The 25,707-nt window shown below is 36.6% G+C and overlaps 1 protein-coding gene across 5 annotated transcripts in view; it reads right to left on the bottom strand.

The window, feature by feature from the left end:
• Positions 1-25,707, bottom strand: part of DMD (dystrophin) — a 1,259,848-nt gene that overhangs the window by 422,534 nt on the left and 811,607 nt on the right. For all 5 annotated transcript variants that reach the window (XM_080910294.1, XM_080910293.1, XM_080910296.1 and 2 more), the window contains one exon: positions 18,105-18,261. In XM_080910294.1, the coding sequence (XP_080766420.1) occupies positions 18,105-18,261 (157 nt within the window). The remainder of the gene's footprint in view (positions 1-18,104; positions 18,262-25,707) is intronic.

Below are 25,707 nucleotides of genomic sequence, written 5' to 3'. Positions count from 1 at the left end.
GGGAGAGAAGGCAGAAGGAGAAAAATAGAGAGACTTGGGAGAGAGAAATAGAATAGACTTAGAGCTGCAGGGAAGAACTTCCAAAGTGTAGGCAGAAAGGGAATGCTGCCCATGGAAGGGCAGACATAAGCATCTTGGGCAGCAACATTAATAGGCTCCAGAGAAGGTAACTGGGCAATTAAGCTGAGGAAAGACTTAGAGATGTTAAGCAAGGAGTAAAGGGAACTGGGCAACTAAACTGAGGGCAGATTTAAAAATATTAAGTTAGGTGTAAAGGGAAAGAGGGACACACTAGCTGTGGGAGGCTTAGAAGTGCCTAGATACGGACCCAGTGCAGCAGGTTAAAAATTAGCTACTGTGTGTTTATCTTTCAGACTTAGATCCACGGGAACCTGAATGGGTGTCTGGTAGCACAGTTTACCCAGGAATATCAGAGCACAACAGCCAAGAACTCCCACTACACAACCACACTCAAAAATAAATTTTGTATGCTTTCTTTCATGCATGGACTCTAGACTTAAAACTACACACAAATGACTATTTTCTTAGTTATTCTTCATTGATAAACCAAGACGAACAAGGCATCTTATAAGAGAAAGCATTTACTTTAGCCCACAGCTTCAAACAGTTGTGATCAAAATATAAGCTGTCAGCTGTTCCTTCACTCCGCCATGACCATTGCAGGAGTCTTTTGAAACTGAAAAGCTTGTACCCAGTGACACACTTCCTCCAACAAGGACACCCCTCCCAAGTCTTCCCAAACAATTTCATTAGCTAGGGTCTAATTTAAATGTATAAGCATATGAGGGCCATCTTTATTTTAACCACCACATATGTATCTATTTGTCTGTGTATACATACTCTCTGCATATATACATGTGTATGTTCAACACGGACGAAATAATAGGACTTGAGAAAGCAGGAAGTGGTTTTTTAAAAAAAGAAGAGAGAGTCAGAGGGGGGAATATATATATGAGAAATAAAAAAAAAGTTTGGAGGATAAAGGGAGGATGAAGGGGAATAACAAGATGGGGAAAAAGTGTAGAAGAGTACAGTTCAGAGAAAAAAGAAGGAACAAACTATAATGATATATGTGTGTATGTATTTATGTGCATGTGTGTGCAAAAACTAAAACATAATAAACTCCATTATTTTATTTTATTTAAAATAGAATAAAAAGAAAACTTTCATCATCTAATATCTTATCTTAAATTAATTTTTAAAAATAATACAACAAAATTAATCATATTTAATGTCATGATCTATAGAAAAAATTTTAATCAAACAACATGGCTGCTGTGGCAAGGAGGTACATTGAACAATATGATCTAGGTGGAATACAGTATGAACTTCCTGGAGTGCAGCCATCCATTTAGTACACACATTTAGTTCCTAACAATGAAGGTAAAATTAGTTTGTAGAAGGAAGCAGCCATCTTTGAAACTGATGCCTAGTAGGGTGCCAGAACATTGATGAATGAGAGAAAGATTTAACAGGATGTGTCAGAGATAGGAAATGCTCATCTCTCATGAGACTAGGAGAGGAAAGAGAGGGTACTGAAGAATAGTAACCCTGAGATTCCACCTCATACCAGTCATAATGGCTAAGATTAAAAATCTCAGATGACAGCAGATGCTGGCATGGATGTGGAGAAAGAGGAACACTCCTCCACTCTTGGTGGGGTTGTAATCTGGTACAACCACTCTGGAAATAGGTCTGGAGTTTCCTCAGAAAAATTGGACATAGTACTACCTGAGGACCCAGTTATTCCACTTCTGGGCATATACCCAAAAGACACTCCAACCTATAACAAGGACACATGTTCCACCATGTTCATAACAGCCTTATTTATAATAACCAGAAGCTGGAAAGAACCTAGATGTCCTTCAACAGAGGAGTGGATACAGTAATCGTGGTACATTTGTTTACACAATGGAGTACTACTCAGCTATTAAAAACAATGACTTCATGAAATTCCTAGGGGAATAGATGGAACTCGAAGCTATCATCCAAAGTGAGGTAACACAGTCACAAGGAACACTCATGGTATGCACTCACTGATAAGCAGATACTAGCCTCAAAAGCTTTGAATACCACCCCCCCCCCCAAAATAACCCAATTCACAGAACTTATAAAGCTCAAGAGAAGGAAGGTCAGAAGGTGGATGCCTATGTTCTTCTTAGATGGGAGAGCAAAACACTCATGAGAAGAAATAAAAAGACAAATAGAGGAGCAGGGATTGGAGAAAAGATCATCCAAAAACAGCCTCATTAGGGGATCCATCCCATATGCAGCCACTAAACCCATGTATTATTGCTGATGCCAAGTAGTGTTTACTGGTGGGAACATGATATGGATGCCTCCTCAGAGGCTCTGCCAGAGTCATACTGATCCAGAGGAAAATTTTTGCAGCTAACAATCAGACTGAACACTGGGACCCCAAAGAAGGAGGTAGAGAAAGGACTGAAGGAGCTGATAGGTTCTGAAACCCCATGGGAAAAACAAAATTATCAACTAACCAAACCCACCACATCTCTCAAGGACTAAAACACCAACCAATGAGTTCACATGGAGAGACCCATGACTCCAGTTGTATATGTAGCAGAGGATGGCATTGTCTGGTATCAAAGGGAGCAGAGGCCTTTGGTCCAGCAATGGGTCATTTTCCCAGTGTAGGGGAATGCCAAGGTGCTGAGGTGGGAGAGGGTGGTTGGGATAGGGAGCACCTTCATGGAGGCAATGGGGGGTAAGATTGGGGGAAGGGGATAACATCTGAAGTGTAAATACAGGGAATATCCAATAAGAATTTTAGAAAAGAGTAGCACAGGGAGAAGGGTGAGTCAGTTGGGACTCAGTACAGTGATTACAGTGCAGTAGAGTTTTATTTGTTCAAGAGGTCATGCAGTTTAGTGAGGGTCAGCAGAGGCAGTTGAAGTCGTAGAATAAGAACTCAGAATTAACTTGAAGCAAAACAGAGCAATTCAGCGACAAGCTGAGAGAAGCCATATTGAAACCAATCATCTTGCAGAGAAGCTTGACCCAAAACAGCTACATTGAGCCAGCCAGCAGGAGTTCAGAAAGAACTAGAAAGGTTGAGCCTATTTAGTAGTCAGCCTATATGACAAAAATTACATAGAATGAATAAAAGGCACATTTACATCTTTCCCTTCATCAGAAGTTTCAAAGTTACTTTTACAAAGGTCCTTGATTCTCTGACAGCATGTATCTTTTATCTCAGTCAGTGGGCTTTGGTAAAATATATTCTCACATATAACATTGATTTTCCTCTTACAAATTATAATTGACACTTTGAGATTCAGGGATTTGCTTCCTTAATGTGTTGATGTGAAAGATATTAGACATACACAGGACTACCTCACTGTGATGTTTATTTGTCAGCGTCATGTCTTGGGAAAAATATTTCTCAAATCTCTTTAATAAGGTGAGATTATTTCCTTTAAATACCTTTCCTTCCCATATCTTCTCTTTTATTTTATAAGACACACCCAATGTCCTCAAAAGTGATATGGAAGAATCAGAAGCAATCACTAACATTTTTGAGCATCTCCATTAAAACACGATATTATTTCAGTTGGTCAAATAAGAAAATATTAAGCATAATAAAGCAACTTTTTTCTTTTCAGTTTTCTAGTTTTAGAAACTAAATAGATATAAAGTGTGCTTCTACAATCTGATGGCAGTGTTAAATTCTAAAGCACAACCTTTTCTTTCGAAAGTTAAATTATTTGATTGACAGTGCCCATGCATTACAAGTAATGGATGTCTACTGGTTTATTCAGTCATTGAAAAAAAAATGTTTATTTTGCACTTGTTCCAAGAAGAAAATGACAGGATTAATTTTGTCTTGGAGTAATCAGCAGTATAGTGAAGTTGGTATAATTATGATATATTTTATATAATAAATATTTGACCAATGTAAATTGAGGTACAGATAAGCAGATGGTTATCTAAGGCTATGTTAGATATTTTGAACACAAATATTGGAAGCTAGAATAAAGCAGTCTTTGTACTCATAAGAATTTGAAGGTAAGATGATATTGCAGATGATACCATTCACATTGGTTAACAGACAAGGATAAGCCAAGTTGCTACTGACAAGAAGGCTTTCTCTCTGTTGGTTAGATTTCATAGAATTGCAAGGTGCTAAGTTGGCTTCTGGGGGAATCGTCATCTCCACTCTTATCTGAAATGTGGCTACTCAACTGCAATAATGGGTAGTATGACATGATACACTATTGTACAGTGTGGATACAATAGTGGTACAAATGTTATACAGGTAAACAACTAAGGATTTTCTGTTGCAATTTAGGGCCAGCCTCACAGGAGGATACACATGATTAGAACTGTAAATCTGACCAAGAATACATGGATGGGGACCTTAAAGGACCTAAAAAATCTAGAAATATTCTGCTAAATGGACATAGTAACAAACTGTCCTCTAAGTTTGAATATCTATAATTACAGCTTACCACAGTTTTTTATATTTTGTCATATTTTATTTGTACAGTGGATAGTGATTAGAGCAGAAATCTCTTACTAGTCAAGTTTTAGAGAACAAATATCAATTCTCAGCTGAAAATGGGATGTCTACATTACTCTCACACAAAGGCACAAGACCATTGCAGAAGATGGGGTAGAAAGATTCTAAGAAACAGAGGTCATGAAGATCTGGATTTAAACAGTTTCTTCTATACATGACCAGATTGATATACTCAAGAACTCACAGCGTCTCTGGTTGCTTGCACAGTATAAATACGGTCAAAATTTTAGCATGGAAGGGGAAGGAATATATAAGGCCCCATCATTAGGAGCTATGGGCAGTTGATGGCTTTTGGAGGAGGGAGAGTAAATTTTTCTTAAGGGTATATATAGTTCTAGGTTGATGGTGGTCCATTAGATAGTCCTACAGTGAGAAATATATAAAGATCAATAATTGGATTTGATATATCATTAAAAGGAAGACTCATAAAATGGAGAGATCTCCCATGCTCATGGATTGGGAGAATTAACATAGGAAAATGGCCATCCTACCAAAGGCAATCGACAGATTCAATGCAATCCTTATCAAAATCCCAACACTATTGTACAAAGACATGAAAAGAGAAATCCTTAAATTCATCTGGAAAGGTAAAAATCCCAGAATAGCAAAAACAATTCTAAAAAAAAAAAAAAAAAAAAAAAAAAAACTTCATCGGAAATCACCATCCCTAACCTCAAATTCTACTACAGAGCAATAGTGATAAAAACTGCATTGTACTGGTACAGAGAAAGACAGATTGATGAATGGAATAGAATCAAAAACCCAGAAATAATAATAAACACTTATGGACACTTGATCTTTGACAAAGAAGCCAAAATATGCAACGGCAGAAAGAAACCATCTTCAATGCATGATGCTGGTTTTACTGATATGTAGAAAAATGAAAATAGACCCATATTGTCACCTTGTACCAACCCCGATTTCATGTGAATCAAGGACCTCAACATAAGACCAGATACACTGGATCTCATAAAATTGAATGTGAGAAAGAGCCTTGAACTCGTTGGCACAGGGGAAATTTTCTAAACAGAGAATTCCAATGGCACATGCTCTAAAATCAAGAATTAATAAATGGGCTCTCTTGTTCTCTTGGCATCTTGATCTCTTGCACTCCTCTCCTGCTCCTCCCCTTCCCATTCCCCCACAACCCCCCTCCCTCTCTCCATGTGCTTATGGCCGGTCTCTGCTCCTCTGCTTCTTTACTCCTCTTCTCCTCTCCTCTCCTCCTCTCCTCTCCTCTCCTCTCCTCTCCTCTCCTCTCCCCCCTCTCGCTTTCAATAAGACAAATCGGCAACCTAAAGATTGGGAAAAAATCTTCACTAACCCCACATCCAATAGATGGCTAATATCCAAAACACAGAAAATGACTCAGGAAGCTAACCACCAAGAACCCAAATAACCCAATCAAAAAAATGGTGTATAACTAAACCGAGAATTCACAAGAGCGGAATCTCAAATGACTGAGAAGTACCTAAAGAAATGTTCAGAGTCCTTAGTGATCAGAGAACTGCAAATCAAAATTAATCAGAGATTCCACCTTACACAAATCAGAATAGCTAAGATCAAGACCTCAGGTAACAACACATGTTGGTGAGAGAATGTGGAGGAAGAGAAACACTCCTCCATTGCTGGTGGTAGTGCCAACTGGTACAACCACTATGGAAACCAACCTGGAGATTCCTCAGAAAATTGGATATAGATCTACCTGTAGACACAGCAATATCACCCTTGGGAACATACACAAAAGATTCCCCACCACGCCACCAGGGTACATGTTTCACTGTTTATACTGGCCTTATTTGTGACCCAGAAGCTGAAAATAACCCAGATATCCCATGACAAAGGAATGGATACAAAAATTGTGGTTCATTTACACAATGGGGTACTACTCAGCTATTAAGAATGAAGGCATTCTGAGTTTTGCAGGCAAATGGATGGAAATAGAAAATATCATCCTGAGTGAAGTAACTAAGATGCAAAAGGACAGGCATGACATGTACTCACTCACAAGTGGATTTATCTAAAAATGTAAATGCACATTTATTCAACAAATGTACAGAATACTCAAGATACAGTATACAGAACTCAAAAAGGCTAACAAGATGAAGGCCCCAAGTGATGATGCCTCAGTCCCACTTGGGAGGGAGAAGAAAACAATCACAATGGGAGGAGAAGGCACCTGGGAGAGAAAGGGGAAGGGGGTGGGGGGAAGAGGTGAACATGATCTGGTACTGGGTCAGAGAAAAGGACTGAAGCCCTGAGGGCCAACAGAAAAAAAAGTAGAAACATATAACCTCGGGAGGTAAAAGATAGGAGGAACTCTACAGAATGTACTGAAGACCTAGGAGGTGAGAGATACTCAGGAGGGACCTTAGATAAAATGTCCTATTATGGGGAGAGGAAACTTGCAGAACCCACCTCTAGCAGAAGACAGGGCATCAAGTGAGGGATGGGGTTGCCCACAATTGTTCCTGTCTGAAAGAACTGCAGGGATGGAAATGGGTAAGATCCTGAGGAAAAGAAGGTCCAGTGTGGGATCTAGCTTAAGGGGAGGCCCCAACGCCTGACACTATTACTATGGCGTGCTCACAAAAAAAGGAACCTGTTATGGCTGTTCTCTAAAAGACCTAACAATCAGCCGAAATAGTCAGATGCAGATATTTGCTCTTAACCAATGGACAGAAGTTGGTGAGCTCTGTGGTTAAATTAGGGGAAAGCTGAAAGGAGCTGAGAGGAGGGCGACCGTGTAAGAGGGTCTCCATTTAACTGAACCCATGAGATCTCAGACACAGGTCCACCAACCAGGCAGCACACACCAGCTGATATGAGATCCCCAACACATGTACAGCAGAGGACTGCCGGTTCAAGGTTCAGTCAGAGAAGATGCACCGAACCCTCAAGAGACTGAAGGCCCCAGGGAGTTTAGAGATCTGGAGGGGTGGGAGAGGGGTGTGTTGACATCCTTGTGGAGACCTGTACAGGATGTGGAACTGGAGGATGGATTGGGAGGGGAATAAAATCTGGAGTGTTAAAAAAATAGATCATATTTTTAGAAAGGAATAAAAAAGGAAGACAGGTCATTGAAGGAATTAAATGGAGGGCAAATTTAATTAAAATGTATCATATGAAAATTTTAATGGATTAGTAAAACATTTTTACTAATTTATGCATGTGTTTCCGTTGTTTTACAAGTTTCTGGAGCTAAATTTTATCCACATTTCTGTTGAACTATCAGTGTCTTATTAGTGTTATCCAGAATGTAATCTGATGATTGACATCATCTCCTCATTCAGCAGCAGAACTTGTAAGAACCATTGTACAATGCACTATATTTTGAAGTAGCAGCTGCCCCTGAGTCCCGAGCTCTGGCTTTGACTAGGAGCACAACTGGTCACAGCTATCTAGTAAAAGTCTTTAAATCTACCAGAGACTTCTCAACCTTACTTGTGAGTTGTCAAAGTGGCTAGATACCTTTTCCTGTTCTTGATCTCTTATATGTAACATAACACAGACTATGACTATAGCTAGAATCTGGCACGTATTAGATCGTCAATAAATATTGCTAGACTAAAAAGAGACTATCCAGTTATAAAATTAGGGAATGCAATTGGTGTGTGTGTGTGTGTGTGTGTGTGTGTGTGTGTGTGTTTTGCGTGAGCGCACTTTATTTAGATGGAAAGTTAACAAGCCTGTAGACAAAAGCTTTATATAATATGAATAATTATGATTCATAATGAAAAATGCTTTGAATTTGGAGAAATCAGATCATATTCTGATCTTCATATGCTCAAGATCCAAAACTCTCTGAAATTTTTGAGGTATTGGCTGTAGTTTTCAGTGGCCCTAATAAACTCTACTTTAATCAGTTTCCTTCCTTCCTTCTTTCTTTCCTTCCTTCCTTCCTTCTTCCTTCCTTTCCCTCTTTCTTCCTGTCCTTCCTTCCTTTTCTTTCTTTCTTTCTTTCTTTCTTTCTTTCTTTCCTTCTTTCTTTCTTTCTTTTCTTTCTTTCTTCCTTTCTTTCTTAACTTTTTCATTTTAAAGGATTTCTCCTTATATAATAATAGCTGTTCTGGCATAAACAGTGGTAGTTCACCTTCTTGAGGCTCCTGAATGCTGTGCTTAGAGGTATGTGCTTCCATGACTAGCCAACTTAGAGGCTTATTAAAAGGAGTCATTTATCTTCAAACATTCTAAGTCTTATTTTTGGAAGCATGGTTTGGAGACTTTTTAAATCCACTTTATACCATTAGGGAAATAAGTGAATATCAGGCAGACATTTAGCATGATTTGATGGTGGTTTCATTCAGGCAACAAATGATGTGATAGCTTGAATGAGATGCCTTCCATGAGCTATAGGAGTTTGAATACTTGATAGTACGTTGGTGGCTACTTGGGGAGGGTTAGAAGGTGTGGCCTTGCTGGATGGGTATTTCATGAGAGTAGAGGTGGTGACAGCCTTTGAGGTTTCAAAACACTAGGACCATTTAGAGTTAGGTCTCTCTCTGCTTCTTGTTTATAGTTCAAAAGGTGAGCTCTCAGCTGTTGCTTCAGTCAACTGGTGCCTGCTACTTCCACTCAGCCATCATGGGCACTAACCTTCTAGAATTGTTAGATCAAAACAAATGACTTCTTCCATAGATTGCCATGCCAGTATAGAACACTTTATCACAAAAACAAAAAATATAAGTGGCTATAGAACATATATAGGCATACATATTAAGATAACTGTCTAATTTGATCAGCATTTAATAGTGCTGCCATCCTATATAATTGCTCTGGTTCCCATATTATTATTTTGACCTTGTTGGCAAGCCTTCTGAATTGATTTTCTGTTTAAAAGTTGCTGAACACATTCTGCTGTCTTCATGATCTTATTCTTTGAATAGGCCAATGTATTGAGTCCTGGACACATACAAAATATTTTACCAAATGTTGACTTATGGTTCATCAATTCTCAAAGAATTCAAAATCAAGATCTTGGAAAATAGAAGGAATGCAGAAATGTGACACATGACTTGATGGTGCCAAGACTCTAAATATATTTTATGTGTGTTCATAAAATAAGAAATACAGAGAAAAGGAACAAAACTCAGAAAGACTGAACATTCCCTTAATGTTCACCTGAGCCAACTAACATTAAAGAGCTCATGAAAACAGGCTTGTGGGCTAAAAATGGTTAGCATAATCACTTGAAAACGATGACAAGAATGCTTAACATTCATTATACCCTTTAATAAAAATTGAAGGGCAGGCACTAAAGTGGTTAATTTACTCACCTTTCATAACTTAAAATTTACCTTGTGAGTAACAGTTCTCCTGACATCTCCTAACTGTGTCCAGCATTGTGATTCTATGAGTATGGCTATGCAGCCATCTTTAAATAAGGTAGAAAAACCTGCATCTTAGCTTTGTTTCACTATTAAAACTGAAGCTAAAGAATCAAAGGGTCTGATAAACCTAACTATTGCTTAAGACAGGTAATAACATGAACAATTCAAAAAGCTATCTAAATAAATTTGAATCAAAACTGAATATAGTTAGGTTTCAAGAGAGAAATAATTTTTTAAAATGTTGCTTTAATAAGTTGAGGGGGAGGAGCAAGGGGTAGGGGAAAGGGTATAACATTTAAAATGTAAATATAGAGAATATCCAATAAATTTGAAAAAAATCATATCCTGTACTAGACAGCAGAGGTGGGACTTGGCACTAAACAAAACAGCAATCACGTGTCTTAATTGGAGGAGACAAGGCTATTGGAGGAAGGGTAGCGGGGCTTGGGTACCACTAGCACACAGTCTGACCAGAAATTGTAAGGAGGTTTTTTATTTTTTGTTTGTTTGTTTGTTTTCCTGGAGAACTTGTAGACTTTTGAGGCCTTCAAGTTAATGGTTAAAAACAGACATTATCCATTATTTGTTACATGCATTGCTAAGCTTTGGTGATTATTAATTTCGGAGTTAAATTATGCTAAGCATTGGCAGAAAATAAACAAGGAGGGAAAGAGCCATGTTAACCCACACATAATGTATGTCTTATAATTAATTGAAAAATGTTGCTTTAAAAACACTTCTGACTTTTTAATTGGAAATGTTTCCTTTTTCTCAGAAACACCTTGATCATATTTATTTTTATGGAAACATTTTAAAACAAAAGTTTTGTTTTCTGAAATCAAGAATATGGGATTGAATTAAGGTTGGACTCCTCACAGGTCTTTGATACTACTGAGGAATGAATTAGTGCCCACACGGCATCTTGAACAGCTGGCTGACCAGTCCTTAGGTTGGGCTATTTTCAAAAACCACTGGGGATGTTATTTTGCGCTAACAACAAAGTTGTTAAATCTTGATTTGACCTTGAAAAATCACTGGAGAAAATTTAATCTGTTCCTATAGCCATTTAGAAATTTTCATTTTAAGTCATTAATGCTAAACTCTTAATTTTGGTATTGATAGTAAATAAATGGATTATTAGAAAAACAGATCACAAAATAGTCTACATCTGTTCTTAATGATTCAATCAAAATGTGAGCTTGCCAAGTATAAGAATAGGAAAAGTTTTGAATTATACCATTTTTCCTGCCTTGTAGCACAAGCCAGAAATTGAACTCCTGATTTGCGTCAACCATACACCTTCAAACAAGCTCATTTCCTATTTATTGTCACCCATGTAAATGCTACTATCTGTCTGTCATTTGTTCAAGGCATAGGGTCCTGAGTCTTTCACATTACATAGCCCATTCAACATATATTTTATCAGGTCAAGCACATACAATATGTTTTTTCATTTTCTATTGTATAGTCTCTGTATTTACATTTCAAATGGTATCCCCTTTCGCCCCATTTCTATCCTGTTCCCTCTTCTAACCACCCTCTCCCACCTCAGTGCCTTGGCATTCCCCTACACTGAAAAATCAAGCCTTCACTAGACCAAAGGCCTCAGACAATATATTTTAACTCAAATAACTTTTTACCAGATTTGTTATTTCTCTTCTAGCTCAAACTATCATCATGTCTTCTCTAGATGACTTTACTACTCCTTCCTCCTGTTAGGCATGCAAAAAGTAGCTAAACAATCTTAAAACCAGCAAATAGGGTCCTATCAAACCACTAGAGATCTCTCCAGTGGTGATGTCTCACTATATGTAGAATAAAATTCTCTTCCAAATCCTGATCAGCTATTATTGTTTCATTCTATAACCAGCACAGATTCATGCTCCTATTTACCATAACAAAGACTGCCCATCTCACCCTGAATCCTCCAAATCTGTTTTTCCATGTGGGCTTCTGAAGCTGATACTTACTTTGTTCATAATTCTCTCCCCTCCCTCCAGTATTTGCTTATTAATTCAGATATTTAATAAAACATTATCTCCTCATATTCCTCTACTTCTACTTGATTTGTACTTTGCAGCATTTATTAATACATGATACTATTTTATATATTAATTTATTGGTTTCATGTACTTCTCTCTCACTAAAATTGGATGTTTAAGTGGCTAGGGACTCATGATTTACTTTTGTATCTCTGACCCATGGAATGTAGAAGACACTCAAAGATTCATTGATTTCTTATACTGAGAGTTACAATGATATAATTATTTTCTATGACATTTGGAGGTAGTAAATTAGCACAAAAAACGTTTGGAGGTTCATTTGTAATTGAAATGATCTATTTAAAAGTGTTCAGTAAACAAAACATGCTAAACAAATATTATGCTTACCAGAATTTTTCGAGATATCAAAATAATTTGACAAAGTAGAAAAAAGACTTGGGTGGTGAAATCAATTTGCATATTGTTCATATTCCATCTTCTTATAGTCATTAAAGAAAAGCAGCCATTCCTAGATGGCTGCACTCTTACATTTTGATGATATAGCTAATTTGAAGAAGATTTCCTCAAATGCCTAGAAATAAAATTCTAAAAATAAATGTGAAGTTTCTTCTACTCAGCATCTTCATGTATGACTGCATAGAATATCACACTTATACAAAGCTTCCTCTATTACTAATAAAGAATAGATAAAAAGATATCTAACTTCTTCAGAATAGCTACTAAGACATTTTAGAACAGCCAGAACAAAAATAAAATGTGCAGGATAGTGAAAATACTTAGAGCTCTAAGAGGCCATATTATTGAATGCTGAGATAAATCATTGTCTTTCAATCTTTTGTAGCTTTTTAGAAGTACGGGGGGGGGGACTGTATTTAATAACACAGGAATAATTCAGATCTTACCATTCCAAATGACATTTTCTATTTATGTAGAAAGAAACCACAGAGAACTTACCAAGATAATAGATATATGAAAATGAAGCTGAACTAAGTACACCAGCATTAATAATGGAATTAACCTAAATAAATATAAAATATACTATGTGATTTGGGGATATTTTATTGAATTTCTAATCCTCAGCCTTACTGAACGTGGCATCTTAATAAATTGAACATGTATAATATATGACCTGACAAATGAACAAGTGAACTACTTTATTTAAGCCTTTACATTTGTCAACAGCATCCTGGCAATAATGGCTTTCTGTCCACTGTTTTAATAATTTATGTATTGATTACTTCCATCTAAATTGTAACTAGAAAAATCTCAGAAAGCTTTGGAGCTATCCTTAATGGTCTCCAGGGAAGGAATTATACAGATTTTTAAATTGAAAGATGAAAACCTAAGAACAAATAGTTTCATTAGTAAAAGTTCATACAAAAAGCCATTACCTACAGTGTTCTTATAATCAAGATCTAATCTCCATTTGAATCTGGGATACAAAGATGGGACTTAAATAAGCTCTTTGTTTATTACAGCTCTCTTTGGATGTTTTCCATTATGATTTCCTTTAAGACTCTCTCTAGGTTAATCACAGAAGTAGACAAGTAATAAATATCACTTTAGTGGCTGCTCAAGTAAAACAAAGGAGGTCAGTTTTAAAAAATATATCTGGGCTAGAATAATACACACTAATTGAAAACGAGTCAGTCTAGTGAGGCAAGTAATTAGTAACTGTAAAAGCCAGGATAATATATTCCAAAGGTATCAAATTGATCAGTGTGTATTTGCTAAGGCACATTTGGGTTTTAATTATGTAAAACACTTTACCACATATGAAGCATTATTCTATTAATTAGACTTCAGAGCCATACACTTAGAGTTGTTATACTGTCCAGCTGGTTTGGGGAACACAGATTTACTCTTATGGGTAAGAAAACTACTTGAGAAGTGAAACAGCAGTTCCCAACAACTTGTGTAGACTATCTTGGCATTCTACCTACTGTGAAGTCAGTAGACCTCTTCATCACAGCAAATGAGAATGACTACAATATGAAATTGTAAGATCACTCTAAAGATAATAAAAATGTAAACTCACCAATTTTAAGCATCTTTAGACAAAATAATGATAAAAGGAATATATATTTCATCATAGTTTCAACTTTTGGTATTTTAAAGGGCTATGTACGGGTTCTGTACTGGCTAGTTTTATATCAACAGTACAAAAACATGAGCCATTTTGGAAGAGGGAAGCTCAGTTGAAAGACAAGCTTGTAGGCAAGCTTGTAATGCATTTTCTTTATTTAAAAGTATTTACTGGTTCTTTGTGAGGTTTATATCATGCGCTCATCTCTCTCCTCTTACACTCTCCTTCCCCCTTTGCAAGCTACCCCCAACAGAGAAAGCTCATTGTGAATGCTGAAGCAGTGTGTCACAATGTGTCCCTTTGTATACCCTTTGTTCAAACTTCTCTACACGGCTTATTGCATTGAGTCATTCCTATGTTCTGAGGCCTCCGGCTTCTGGTACTCTATCAATACTGGATCCTCACTGGTATTCATGTCAGATGTCCTGTTGTTGCCCTGTGTCATGTTGTTCCTGTAGTTTTAGATCTGTAAGACCAGCCTGATTGTTGTCCTGTTGAGCTGGAAAGATAGCTCAGTGGTTAAGAGGACATGCTACTCTTGCAGAAAACCTGGGTTCAGTTCTTAGCACCCCCACGGAGTTCACAACCATTCCTAACTCCTGTTCAGAGGATCTGTTATCCCCTCAACCTCTGCAGGCACTATGTATACATAGAGTGCATTTTTTTATTGGTAGCTGATAAGGGAAGGCCCAGATCACTGTGGATAGTGACAACTTTAGGTTGGTGGTACTGGATAAGAAGGTAGGATTTGCAAACCAGGACCAAGCCAGCAAGTTTCACTCCTCTGTGGCCCCCTAGGCATCAGTTCCTACTTCCAGGTTCCTGACTGAACTTCCTTGGCTAGTTCAGTTTAAGCTATAAGCTAAAATAAAACTTATTCCTCTTCAAGTTGCTTTTTATCACAGCAATAGAAACCCTAGCCAAGACATGTTACTGTCAAAGGGTATTAATAGTTTGCCACAAATAGTAAAAGAGATGATTTGTAAAAGTGACACTGAAGATACACGGAGAATAAATTTATGATTCTATGTGATCCACCTTGATATCCATCCCAGAAGTCATATAAACAGCAGTTGAATCAATAAGCCAATAAAGAACCAGAAGAATCTGATCCTGGAAACATGGAAAGAAAACAAGTAAAAACCAAAACATACTGTTGAGTACATTTTTATGTAGTTTTATACTGACTCTATTTCCTTTTGTTCCTTCTGAGTTCTGATGTACTGACATAAACCCCTGCTTCAAAGATTCTTCCTTTATTCTTTTGGTCCAGGCAGCAAGTATGTCACTGCTGAGTAAGTCTTTGTAGTATACCTCTGAAAGAGCCACTGAAGAGTAAAATTGGGTATAAAACTAAGTTTTCAATACCTAGGAGTGACAGATTCCTTGAGAAAGGGCAATGCTTTGTGATATCTACCACCATAAAGATACCAAGAGAGGCTCAGCTGTTCATTAGGCAAAATCACAAGTAAAATTGTCTGTCAAAGCATCTGAACAGCCTTTACCAAAGGCTGCTCCATTATTCAAATGTATAGTAACTGAATGTGAGTAACAGCTGAAGGAAGGTATACTTGGGAGAATAGAGGAACTCACATCAAACACAAAAACATTGCAAGTAGGATAAAGCCTATAATCACGCATCAGAGTGATCAATTACTCAAGCACATGTTCACTTTAACACTAGCATCACCACCTTCTCAACACATATTTTTTTTTTTTTTTTGGATGGAGAGAGATAGTTTTTATTTGGATGTACTGAGAATTTTAGTACAAGTAAATAGTAAGCCATCAGATCAAGTAGTCAGGGACAGAAAGCAGTAGTTATAACAAAGCAATTCTGTTGGTCAATTTCCCCATTTTTCTACTTCTGAACAAAATAGTAGCCAAATAGACAAAATAGTAGCTTTGAGAACCAGCTTCTGTTTTTTTTTTTTTTTTTATTTGTTGTATAGTTCTTTTTGTTTCTACTTGGTTGATTTCAGATCTTAGTTTCATTATTTAATGCCTTGCCCTCCTCTTGTGTATCTGCTTGTTTTTGTTCTAGAGTTTTCAGCTGTGCTGTCAAGCTGTTAGTGTATGTACTATAAGGTACTGAGAGGAAGGTATAGTCTTTTGTTTTGGCATAAAATGTTCTATAGATGTCTGTTAAATCCATCTGGTTCATAACCCCTGTTAGTTTCACTGTGTCTCTGTTCAGTTTCTGCTTCCATGATCTTTTCGTTGATGAGAGTGTGATGTTGAAGTCTCCCAATATTATTGCATGTGGTGCAATATATGCTTTGAGCTTTAGTAAAGTTTCGTTAGTAAAGTCATTGAATGAAGTTTGGACAGAAATTAATACAGGGCAGGAACATGGAGTCTGGAGCTGATGTAGAGGTCACAGAGGACTGCTGCTTACTGATTACCCAGCCTATTTTCTTACAGAACCCAGGGTCATCAGCCCAGGCATGGTACTACCCATAATGGGTCAAGCCTTCCTAATTCAATCACTAATTAAGAAAATGCCCTACAGGCTTGCCTACAGCTTAATCTTATTGAGGCATTTTCTCAACTGAGACAGGCTCCTTATTCTCTAGTAACTCTAACTTGTATCAAATTATAAAACTAGGCAGCAAGTCAGGGTTGTCCAAGAGACTCCCAAAACCTGCATGTTACTGCTATTGCCCTTGGTTTCCCATCTGGAGGAATGGAAGATAAGTCCCTGTTTCTGAAGAAGCAAGCCGTGCACTTCACAAAGAGGGCACAGAGACCCACCAACCTGGAACTCTCTAGAAGGTTTCCTCCCTGGTGACTAGACAAGCAACCTTCCAAATCAAGAAAACAACAATAGTCCTATCCAGTTATAACACCTATTTATCATAAGGATGGAAAACATGGTTCTATATCCTTAAAGGTGTAATAGTAGCATATATGCTTTGGCTCTCCAATTGAAATTAAGAAAAGTTAAATAGTAGGGAAGCATACTTGGTGCTTGATTCCTAAACAACTATCCAAGGCTAGTAAACTCATGGATTATGGAGGAGAAACTGTGTTAATCACTTTACTAAACCAGCAAAATTTCTAACAACAATCTAAACATCTATCCTTATACCCAGAGTCAAGTGTAGTTCTCATCCATAACCTAGAGAACTTAGTAATAGTCTGAGACAATAAAGGAAAACTACTACTGATCCAAGTGTAGAGTTGTGGAGCTCTCCGTGTGGATCTCTCTACAGAAGATTTTGACACCAAAGGCTCAGTAAAGACTGCAGAATATTGGGTAGAAAGATTGTAAGATCCAGAAAATCTGGGAGTTTGCAGTGATATTGTATCAACTAGTAATGTTAGAAGCTACATTTATTAAGTGTCATTAATATGAATCCCTAAACATGAGCTGAACTAGGACAACCGTAAACATGCAGAAAAGGACAGGAGAAATCCCACAAGGCATTATACAAGGAGCTACAGGAAACCACGAAAAGCTAGGAATGGAAGAAATAATCTCCAGAAAAGAACACACCAATTGGTTATTCAATACATTACAGTCATCTCTGAACATATTATTGTAAAACTGAACAGATTACATGTAGGAATAAGTCATGAAAAATAGGACAGGAGATTGAAAGGGAAAGGAGGGGTATATGAAAAAGTTTGGAGGGAAGAAAATCAAGGGAGAAATGATACAATGATAATATAAAAAAGTTAACTAAATGCAATGCACGGATCTCATTTTGATTAAAATACAACTGAAAACTTAAAAATGGTGTATGTGAGAGAAAGGAATATAAATATTTGATATGGTTCATTTACTGCTATTTTACGGTATTATAATACTACTGTATTTACTTACAAAGAGCAAACACTTCTCTTTTTGAGAGGCTTTCTAAAATTTTCAATAATAAATGGAATATGACTAAAATTTGCTTCAAAATGACAAGGGGATGAATAGAGGCATAGAAGAAATAGGGCTGTCTATGAACTGAGGATTGCTGATAACTTGGAAAGTCCAAGAATGTTATTTATAATCATCTGTTGGATAAAAGGAGTAAAATATTTCACTCCATTTAATTGTTTATCGAAATAAAATTTAAAATAGCCATTTAATGCTTACTATGCAGTAGTTATTAGTCTATAAAACATCCTACCCTGTGTACATCATTCTGCTTCTGAACTGCTGGGAAATCGCCACCAATAGGTGCCTGCCGGCTTAGCTCATCATCCTTCAGCTGTAGCCACACAAGAAGTTCCTGAAGAGAAAGATGCAAACGCTTCCACTGGTCAGAACTGGCTTCCAAATGGGACCTGAAAGTTAACAGAAGCAAACTGTGTCAGAATATCTAGAACCATAATTAATGAGTCTTCCATTGCATTGTTTAAATATTTCCTGAATGTTCATCTATTGTGAGCTACATCCTACAGTCATCAATAAAGGAAAATTTAGCTACCCAATTTGGGGAGTCATGAAATGAGATGGGGCTAATCTGTTGACAATTTTGAGGGAAGGACACATTAAGCCATATGTTTCTCTCCATGTGCAGAATTCTGAGACTTTTGGCATTATTTCCACACTGGAAATCAAATGCTTTACCATTCTGTTTCTGTCAATGATTTCTGGTGTTTCTGGTAGAAAGAGACTTAGAACTAGTGCCTAATAAAACCCCTTAGTTTTTCATATGACTCATACTGAAATTCTTTCTGCTTTGTGAAATGGAATGTTCTCTCCCTACATTTCAACTTTTCCATCTCTTCCACCCTGGGCAGCCTTTTTCTGTGACTCCTTCCCTCTGGTATCTGTTCCTTTTGCTCTTCTTCTCATATGCTTCTCTTCTCCCTCTGACTCTCTTTCTTTCTTTGCAACTAGGATTTGTTTTTTTTTAAGTTCCAACATTTTTGCATTATTTCCTTTGTGTAAAAAGTATGGAGATAACAACTCAGAAAAATCAGACATTTCCACTCAAACATTAATAATTTAGGCAGGAGATCGAGTTTTCTCCCATCAGTTGTATTTAGGACATGTTAATCCTTAGAAGCCACATACGAATATATAAATGAATGATCTGTGCTATAAAAGCAACATTTCGTTTGAGGAAGAGAAAGTAAATTAATAAAATAGATCATCATCTAGAAAGCAACAAAGGGGGAAGTTACAGTGCTCTATCCTCAGGTCAAAGTGCAATTATGATGCACCACTTACATTTTGTCAGAGTACTAATTAATTCACAAAATTTAATACTGCCTGTAATATAAATACACTAAAGTCTTCAGGGCTGCCAAGAAATACAATGTAAGACAGCCAGGTAGAAGAATATTTTCCGTGTTTATTCCGTAATTTAGCCTGACATGTTCAATATAACTCTGCTTCTGGACTTAGAATTACTACATTATATACTTACTACTGAAATTAAATTGTCTCAATTTTTCTGAAATATACTCTAATGAAAACATAAAGTTTTTTAAAATGTGCAAGTAACTCTTCAATTCAAGGAATATAAAGAAAGCAACCAAAAAAGCATACAAAGTTATATATAGACAGTATTAATTTGTAGCATTGCTTATGATTATGATAAACTAAAAACCCACAAATATTTAGTGATAAGAACTTTATTACATCTATTATTGCAATGTCATACATTGAAATCCCGTGAAACATTCAGTATGGTGGCCTAGGCAAAAATTTTTATGCATATAGAAAAAGAGAAAGTGTGTTACAAAAAAGCCTACAATCCTTTCATTTTGTAAAAGGTTTGTGAGTAAGTATACATTTGTAAGTACATGCTTAAACTATGCATGGAAATTTCTAGGATGATAACCAGGTTTTCTCTCAGGGGTAGATTTGCACTATTTCCCTTCATAGTTATAATTTTCTAAACTCTAAGAATACTAATCCATGATGCAACTGTTAAAAATGTAGACTGTTCTTAAAAGCAAGGAAAATTAAACAGCTCAGTTCTTAAGTAGTATTATTGTATACAATTATACAAATTAACCATGTTGTATCATGCTTTGAATATACTATATACATACAGATTGTATATTGTATAGAGATCAATATCTTATTTTTATGTTTCTTTCTCCTTTTAGGGTCATCATTTTCTTATGATAACCCTAAGTGAGAACTCCCAATTCAAGATTTTAGCTATGTAGAGAGTCTAAGGGGTCACAGGATTCTCTCTAATGATTGAAATGAAAATTTAGTTCCATAGAAGGTGAAAGAAGCAATCCAGCAGGACATTTTAGCAGGCAGGCAGATAGAGACCTATGTAATAGCAGTCAATAACAAAAAAGACACAGGTTAAATAAATATTTATCATGTACCTTTACATCATATGAGGTATTGAGTTGTGATGGGGAAAATAAAAGGGGATATAGATGCCCAATGCTTGTCTTCTGTTTATTTTGTAGTTAAATCAAACTACTAAAGTAGAGCATTCCAAGAGTGAATCTAGTATCTGGGTGACAGGACGTGTCCTAAGATATGGAATTTATTAAAAATTTAAGGTATTTAATTAAAAAAATAACAGCATCCTAGTTCTCAGACTTTTTGTCTATGTCTCTATATAAATCAGGCCAGATGCAAACTCCTAGAGATCACACTGTCTTTGCTTTCTGAGTGTTGGGATGAAAGATGTGCAACACTATACCCAGCTCATCTCAACTCTGCATCTAATAGATAAATAGTAATAATAATAATAGTAATAATGATGATGATGATAATCATCAAAATCATAATCATATTCATATTCATATTCACAATCACAATGGTAATCATAATCATAATCATAATCGTAATCATAATAGACTGGTTCGGCCTTCACCTATGACCAGAGCCACAGGCAGATCAGGCACACTGCCATAAGGACTCATGACTTCCCCGCAGGGAACTGAACACGGAGAGGAGACACAGGAGCGCCCTCCCTACTAAGCCCACGGGTGAGCGCACACTGTTTCTCTACTTATATCTGGGAAGAGACATCTGTGAACTCTTCAAGCACAGGTATCATGCTACTGCTTTGGTCTGTGCCCTTCAAACCTACATCTGCACCCAGAGCTATAGCTGAACCATCACCATCAGAACTCACACCCTGCTCTTAGAGAGCTGAACACCCAGGACCAATCTCCCTCTAGAGTCCACAACCCACAGAAGCACTGGAAAGACAAGCTCCATTCATAGACAACAAGAACAACTAACATCAAAGATGTTAAGAAGATGGCAAGAGGCAGGCACAGAATCTAACAGAAACCAAGAAGACCTGACAACATCAGAAACCAGCTCTCCCAACAAAACAAGCAGTATATAACCCAAAAACCATAAAAACAAGATTTGAACTTAAAATAGTGCCTCATGCTGATTATACAAGGTCTCAAGAAGCACATGAATAACTCCCTTAAGGAAATACAGAAGAACACAGAAAAACAAGTACAAGCTCTTAGAGAAAGGCAGGAAAACAAAAGCAAACAGATAAAGAAGGTGAACCAAACCATCTAGGATCTCAAAACAGAAATGAAAACAATAAAGAAAACAAAAGGAGAGACAACCCTACAGAAAGAAAACCTAAGAAAGAGATCAGAAATCATAGATACAAGCATCACCAACAGAATAAAAGAGATGGAAGAGAGGATCTCAGGGGCTGAAGATAACATAGAAAGCAATGATACAACAGTCAGAGAAAATGTAAAAATTAAAATACTCCTAACCTAAAACATCCAGGAAATTCAGGACTCAATAAGAAGACCAAACCTAAGAATAATATGTATAGAAAAGTGTGAAGACTCCCAACTAAAAGGCCCAGTAAATATCTTCAACAAAATTATAGAAGAAAACTTCCCTAAAATAAAGAGATGACTGTGAACATATAAGAAGTCTACAGAACTCCAAATAGTTTGGACCAGAAAAGAAATTCCTCCTGACACATAATAGTCAAAACAACAAATGTTCAAAACAAAAAAGTATAATAAAAGCAATAATGGATAAAGGACAAGTAACATATAAAGGCAGACCAATCAGAATTACACCAGACTTCACAAAAGGGACTATGAAAGCTAGAAGATCCTGGACAGACGTCATGCAGACCCAAAGAGAGCACAAATGCACGTCCAGGTTATTATAATCAGTAGAACTCACAGTTACTATACATGGAGAAACCAAGATATTCCAGGACAAGACCAAATTTACAAAATATATGTCCACAAATCCAACTATACAAAGGATAATAGATAAAATTCCAACACAAGGAGGGAAACTACACCCTAGGAAAAGCAAGAAAATAATCCTCTTGCAATAAAACAAAAATAAACGCACACAAACATAATTCTACCTCTAACAATAAAAATAACAGGAAACAATAATCACTATTCCTTAATATCTCTTAACATCAATGAACTCAATTTCCGACGAAAAAGTCATAGACTTTCAGACTGGATACATAAACAAGACCCAGCATTTTGCTACATGCAGAAAAGTGATCTCAGCAACAAAGACAGGCACCTCAGAGTAAAAGGTTGGGAAAAAAAACTTTCTAAGCAAACGGTCCCAAGAAACAAGCTGGAGTAGCCATTCTAATATTGAATAAAATAGATTTTCAAACAAAAGTCATCAAAAGGTCAAGGAAGAACACTTTTTACTCATCAAAGGAGAAATCTATCAAGATGAACTCTCAATACTGAACATCTATGCTCCAAATACAAGAGCACCCACATTCATAAGAGAAACTCTACTAAAGCTCAGAACATATATGCAACACACACAATAATAGTGGGAGACTTCAACACACCACTCTCATCAATGGACAGACCATGGATGCAAAAACTGAATGGAGATACAGCAAAATTAGCAAAAGTTATGAACCAAATGACTTAACAGATATCTATAAAAATATTTCATCCTAAAACAATATACCTTTTCTCAAGGCACCTCAAGGCAAATTTTCCAAAATTAGCCCTTTATTTGTTCACAAAACAGGCCTCAACAAATACAAGAAGATCAAATAATCTCATGCATTCTACCAGATCCCCATGGTCTAAGGCTGGTCTTCAATAATAACAAAAACAACAAAACACCCACATACAAATGGAAGCTAAACAATGCTTTACTCAATGATAGCTTGGTCAAGAAAGAAATAAAGAAATTAAGGATTTTCTAGAATTTAATGAAAACGAAAGCACGACATACCCTAACCTATGGGATACAATGAAAGCAGTGCTAAGAGGAAAACTCATAATGCTGAGCACCTTCAAAAAGGAACTGGAGAGAATATACACTAACAACTTGACAGCACAAATGTAAGCTCTATAACAAAAAGAAGCAGAAACACCTAACAGAGTTAGACAGCAGGAAATAATAATACTCACAGCTGAAGTCAACCAAGTAGAAACAAAAAGAACTATACAAAGAATCAACAAAACCAGGAGCTGGTTCTTTAAGAAAATCAACCTGATTGATAAACCCTTAGCCAGACTAACAAGAGTGCACAGAGAGAATTCAAATTAACAAAATCAGAAATGAAAAGAGAGACATAACAGAAATTGAGGAAATTAAAGAAATCATCAGATACTACTACAAAAGCCTATATTCAACAAAACTAGAAAATTTAGAGGAAATGGACATTTTTCTAGAAAGATACCAGGTATCAAAGTTAAATCAGGATCCATCTTAACAGCCCCATAACCCCTAAAGAAATAGAAGCAGTCATCAAAAGCTTTCCAACCAGTTATAGCCCAGGACTAGGTAGGTTTAATGCAGACTTCTATAAGATCTTAATAGACAACCTAATACAAATACTTTCCAAGCTATTCCACAAAATGGAAACAGAAGAAACAATACCTAATTCATTCTTTGAAGTCACAATTACACTCATCCCTAAACCATGAAAAGACCCTACAAAGAAAGAGAACATCAGAACAATTTTACTCATAAATATTGGATACAAAGTTACTCAATAAATTTCTTGCAAACAAAATCCAAGAACACATCAAAATGACCATTCACCATGATCAAATAGGCTTCATTTTAGGGACCCAAGGATGTTTCAGTATACCAAAATCCATCAATGTCATCCTCTATATAAACAAACTAAAAAACCCCACAAACAAACAAACAAACAAACAAACAAAAAACCCCCAAAACCACATAATCATCTCTTTAGATGCTGAGAAAGCACTTGACAAAACTCAACAACCCTTCATGTTAAAAGTCTTGAAACAATTCCACTAAAATCAGGGACTAGACCAGTCTTCCAACTCTCTCCCTACCTATTCAATATAGTGCTGGAAGTACTAGCCAGAGCAATCAGACAGCAAAATACAATTCGGAAGGGAAGAAGTCAAAATTTCACTCTTTTCAGATGATATGTTGGTATAGTTAAGTGACCCCAAAATTTACACCAGAGTACTTTGACAGCTGATAACAACTTCAGCAAAGTTTCTAGATATAAAATTAACTCAAATAAATCAGTAGCCTTCCTCTACTCAAAGGACAAACAGGCTAAGAAAAAAATTAGAGAATTGACATTCTTCATAATAGTCACAAGGAATATAAAATACCTTGGTGTGACCGCAACCAAGCAAGTGAAGGATCTGTATGACAAGAACTTCAAGTCTCTGAAGAAGAAAAACTCAATTCTTCATGGTGTTAGAAAGAGCAATGTGCAAATTCATTTGGAATAATAAAAAACCCAGAATAACAAAAAACTATTCTTAACAATAAAAAACTTCCAGAGAAATCACCATCCCTGACCTCAAGCTGTATTACCAACCAATTGTGATAAAAACTGCATAGTATTGGTACAGAGACAGGCAGGTAGATCAATGCAATAGAATTGAAGACCCAGAAATGAACTGACACACCTATAGTCACTTGATCTTTGACAAAGGAGCTAAAAACATTCAATGGGAAAAGGACAGCCTCTTCAACAAATGGTGCTGTTTCAACTGGCAGGCAGCATGCAGAAGAATGCAAATTGGTCCCTTCTTATTCACTTGTAAAATGTTCAATTCAAGTGTGTCAAAACCCTCCACATAAAACCAGACATGCTTATTCTAATAGAACTCAAAGTAAGGAAGAGCTTAGAGCACATAGGCACAGGGGAAACTTTCCTGGATAGAACACCAATAGCTTATGCTTTAATAGCAAGAATCGCCAAATGGGAACTCATGAAATTGCAAAGCTTCTGTAAGGAAAAGGACACTGTCAAAAGGACAAAATGGCAACCAACAGAACAGGAAAAGATCTTTACCAATCCTACACCTGATAGAGGGTTAGTATCCAATACATACAAAGAACTCAGGAAGTTAGACTCTAGATTCAAATAATCCTATTAAAAATGGGGTACAGAGCTAAAGAAAGAATTCTCAACTGAGGAATATTGAATAGTTGAGAAGCACCTAAAGAAATGCTCAACATCCCTAGTCATCAGGGACATGCAAAAATAAATAAATAAATAAATAAATAAATAAATAAATAAATAAATAAATAAAAACAACCCTGAGATTCCATCTCACAGCAGTCAAAATGGCTAATATCAAAAACTCAGTTGACAGCAGATGCTGGTGAGGATGTGGATTAAGAGCAAGAGTTCACCACTGTTTGTGTGGTTGTAAGCTGGTACACCTACTCTGGATATCAGTCTGTTCGTTCCTTAGAAAATTGGATATAGTACTACCTGACAACCCAGCAATACCATTTCTGGGTATATACCCCAAAGAAGCTCCAACATCTAATAAGGACATATGTCCCACCATGTTCATAGCAGC

The sequence above is a fragment of the Micromys minutus genome (genome assembly GCF_963924665.1).
Source record: "Micromys minutus genome assembly, chromosome: X".
Lineage (NCBI taxonomy): Eukaryota > Metazoa > Chordata > Mammalia > Rodentia > Muridae > Micromys > Micromys minutus.
The sequence above is the reverse complement of the archived record's forward strand: the minus strand, read 5'-3'. Positions and strand labels throughout refer to the sequence as shown.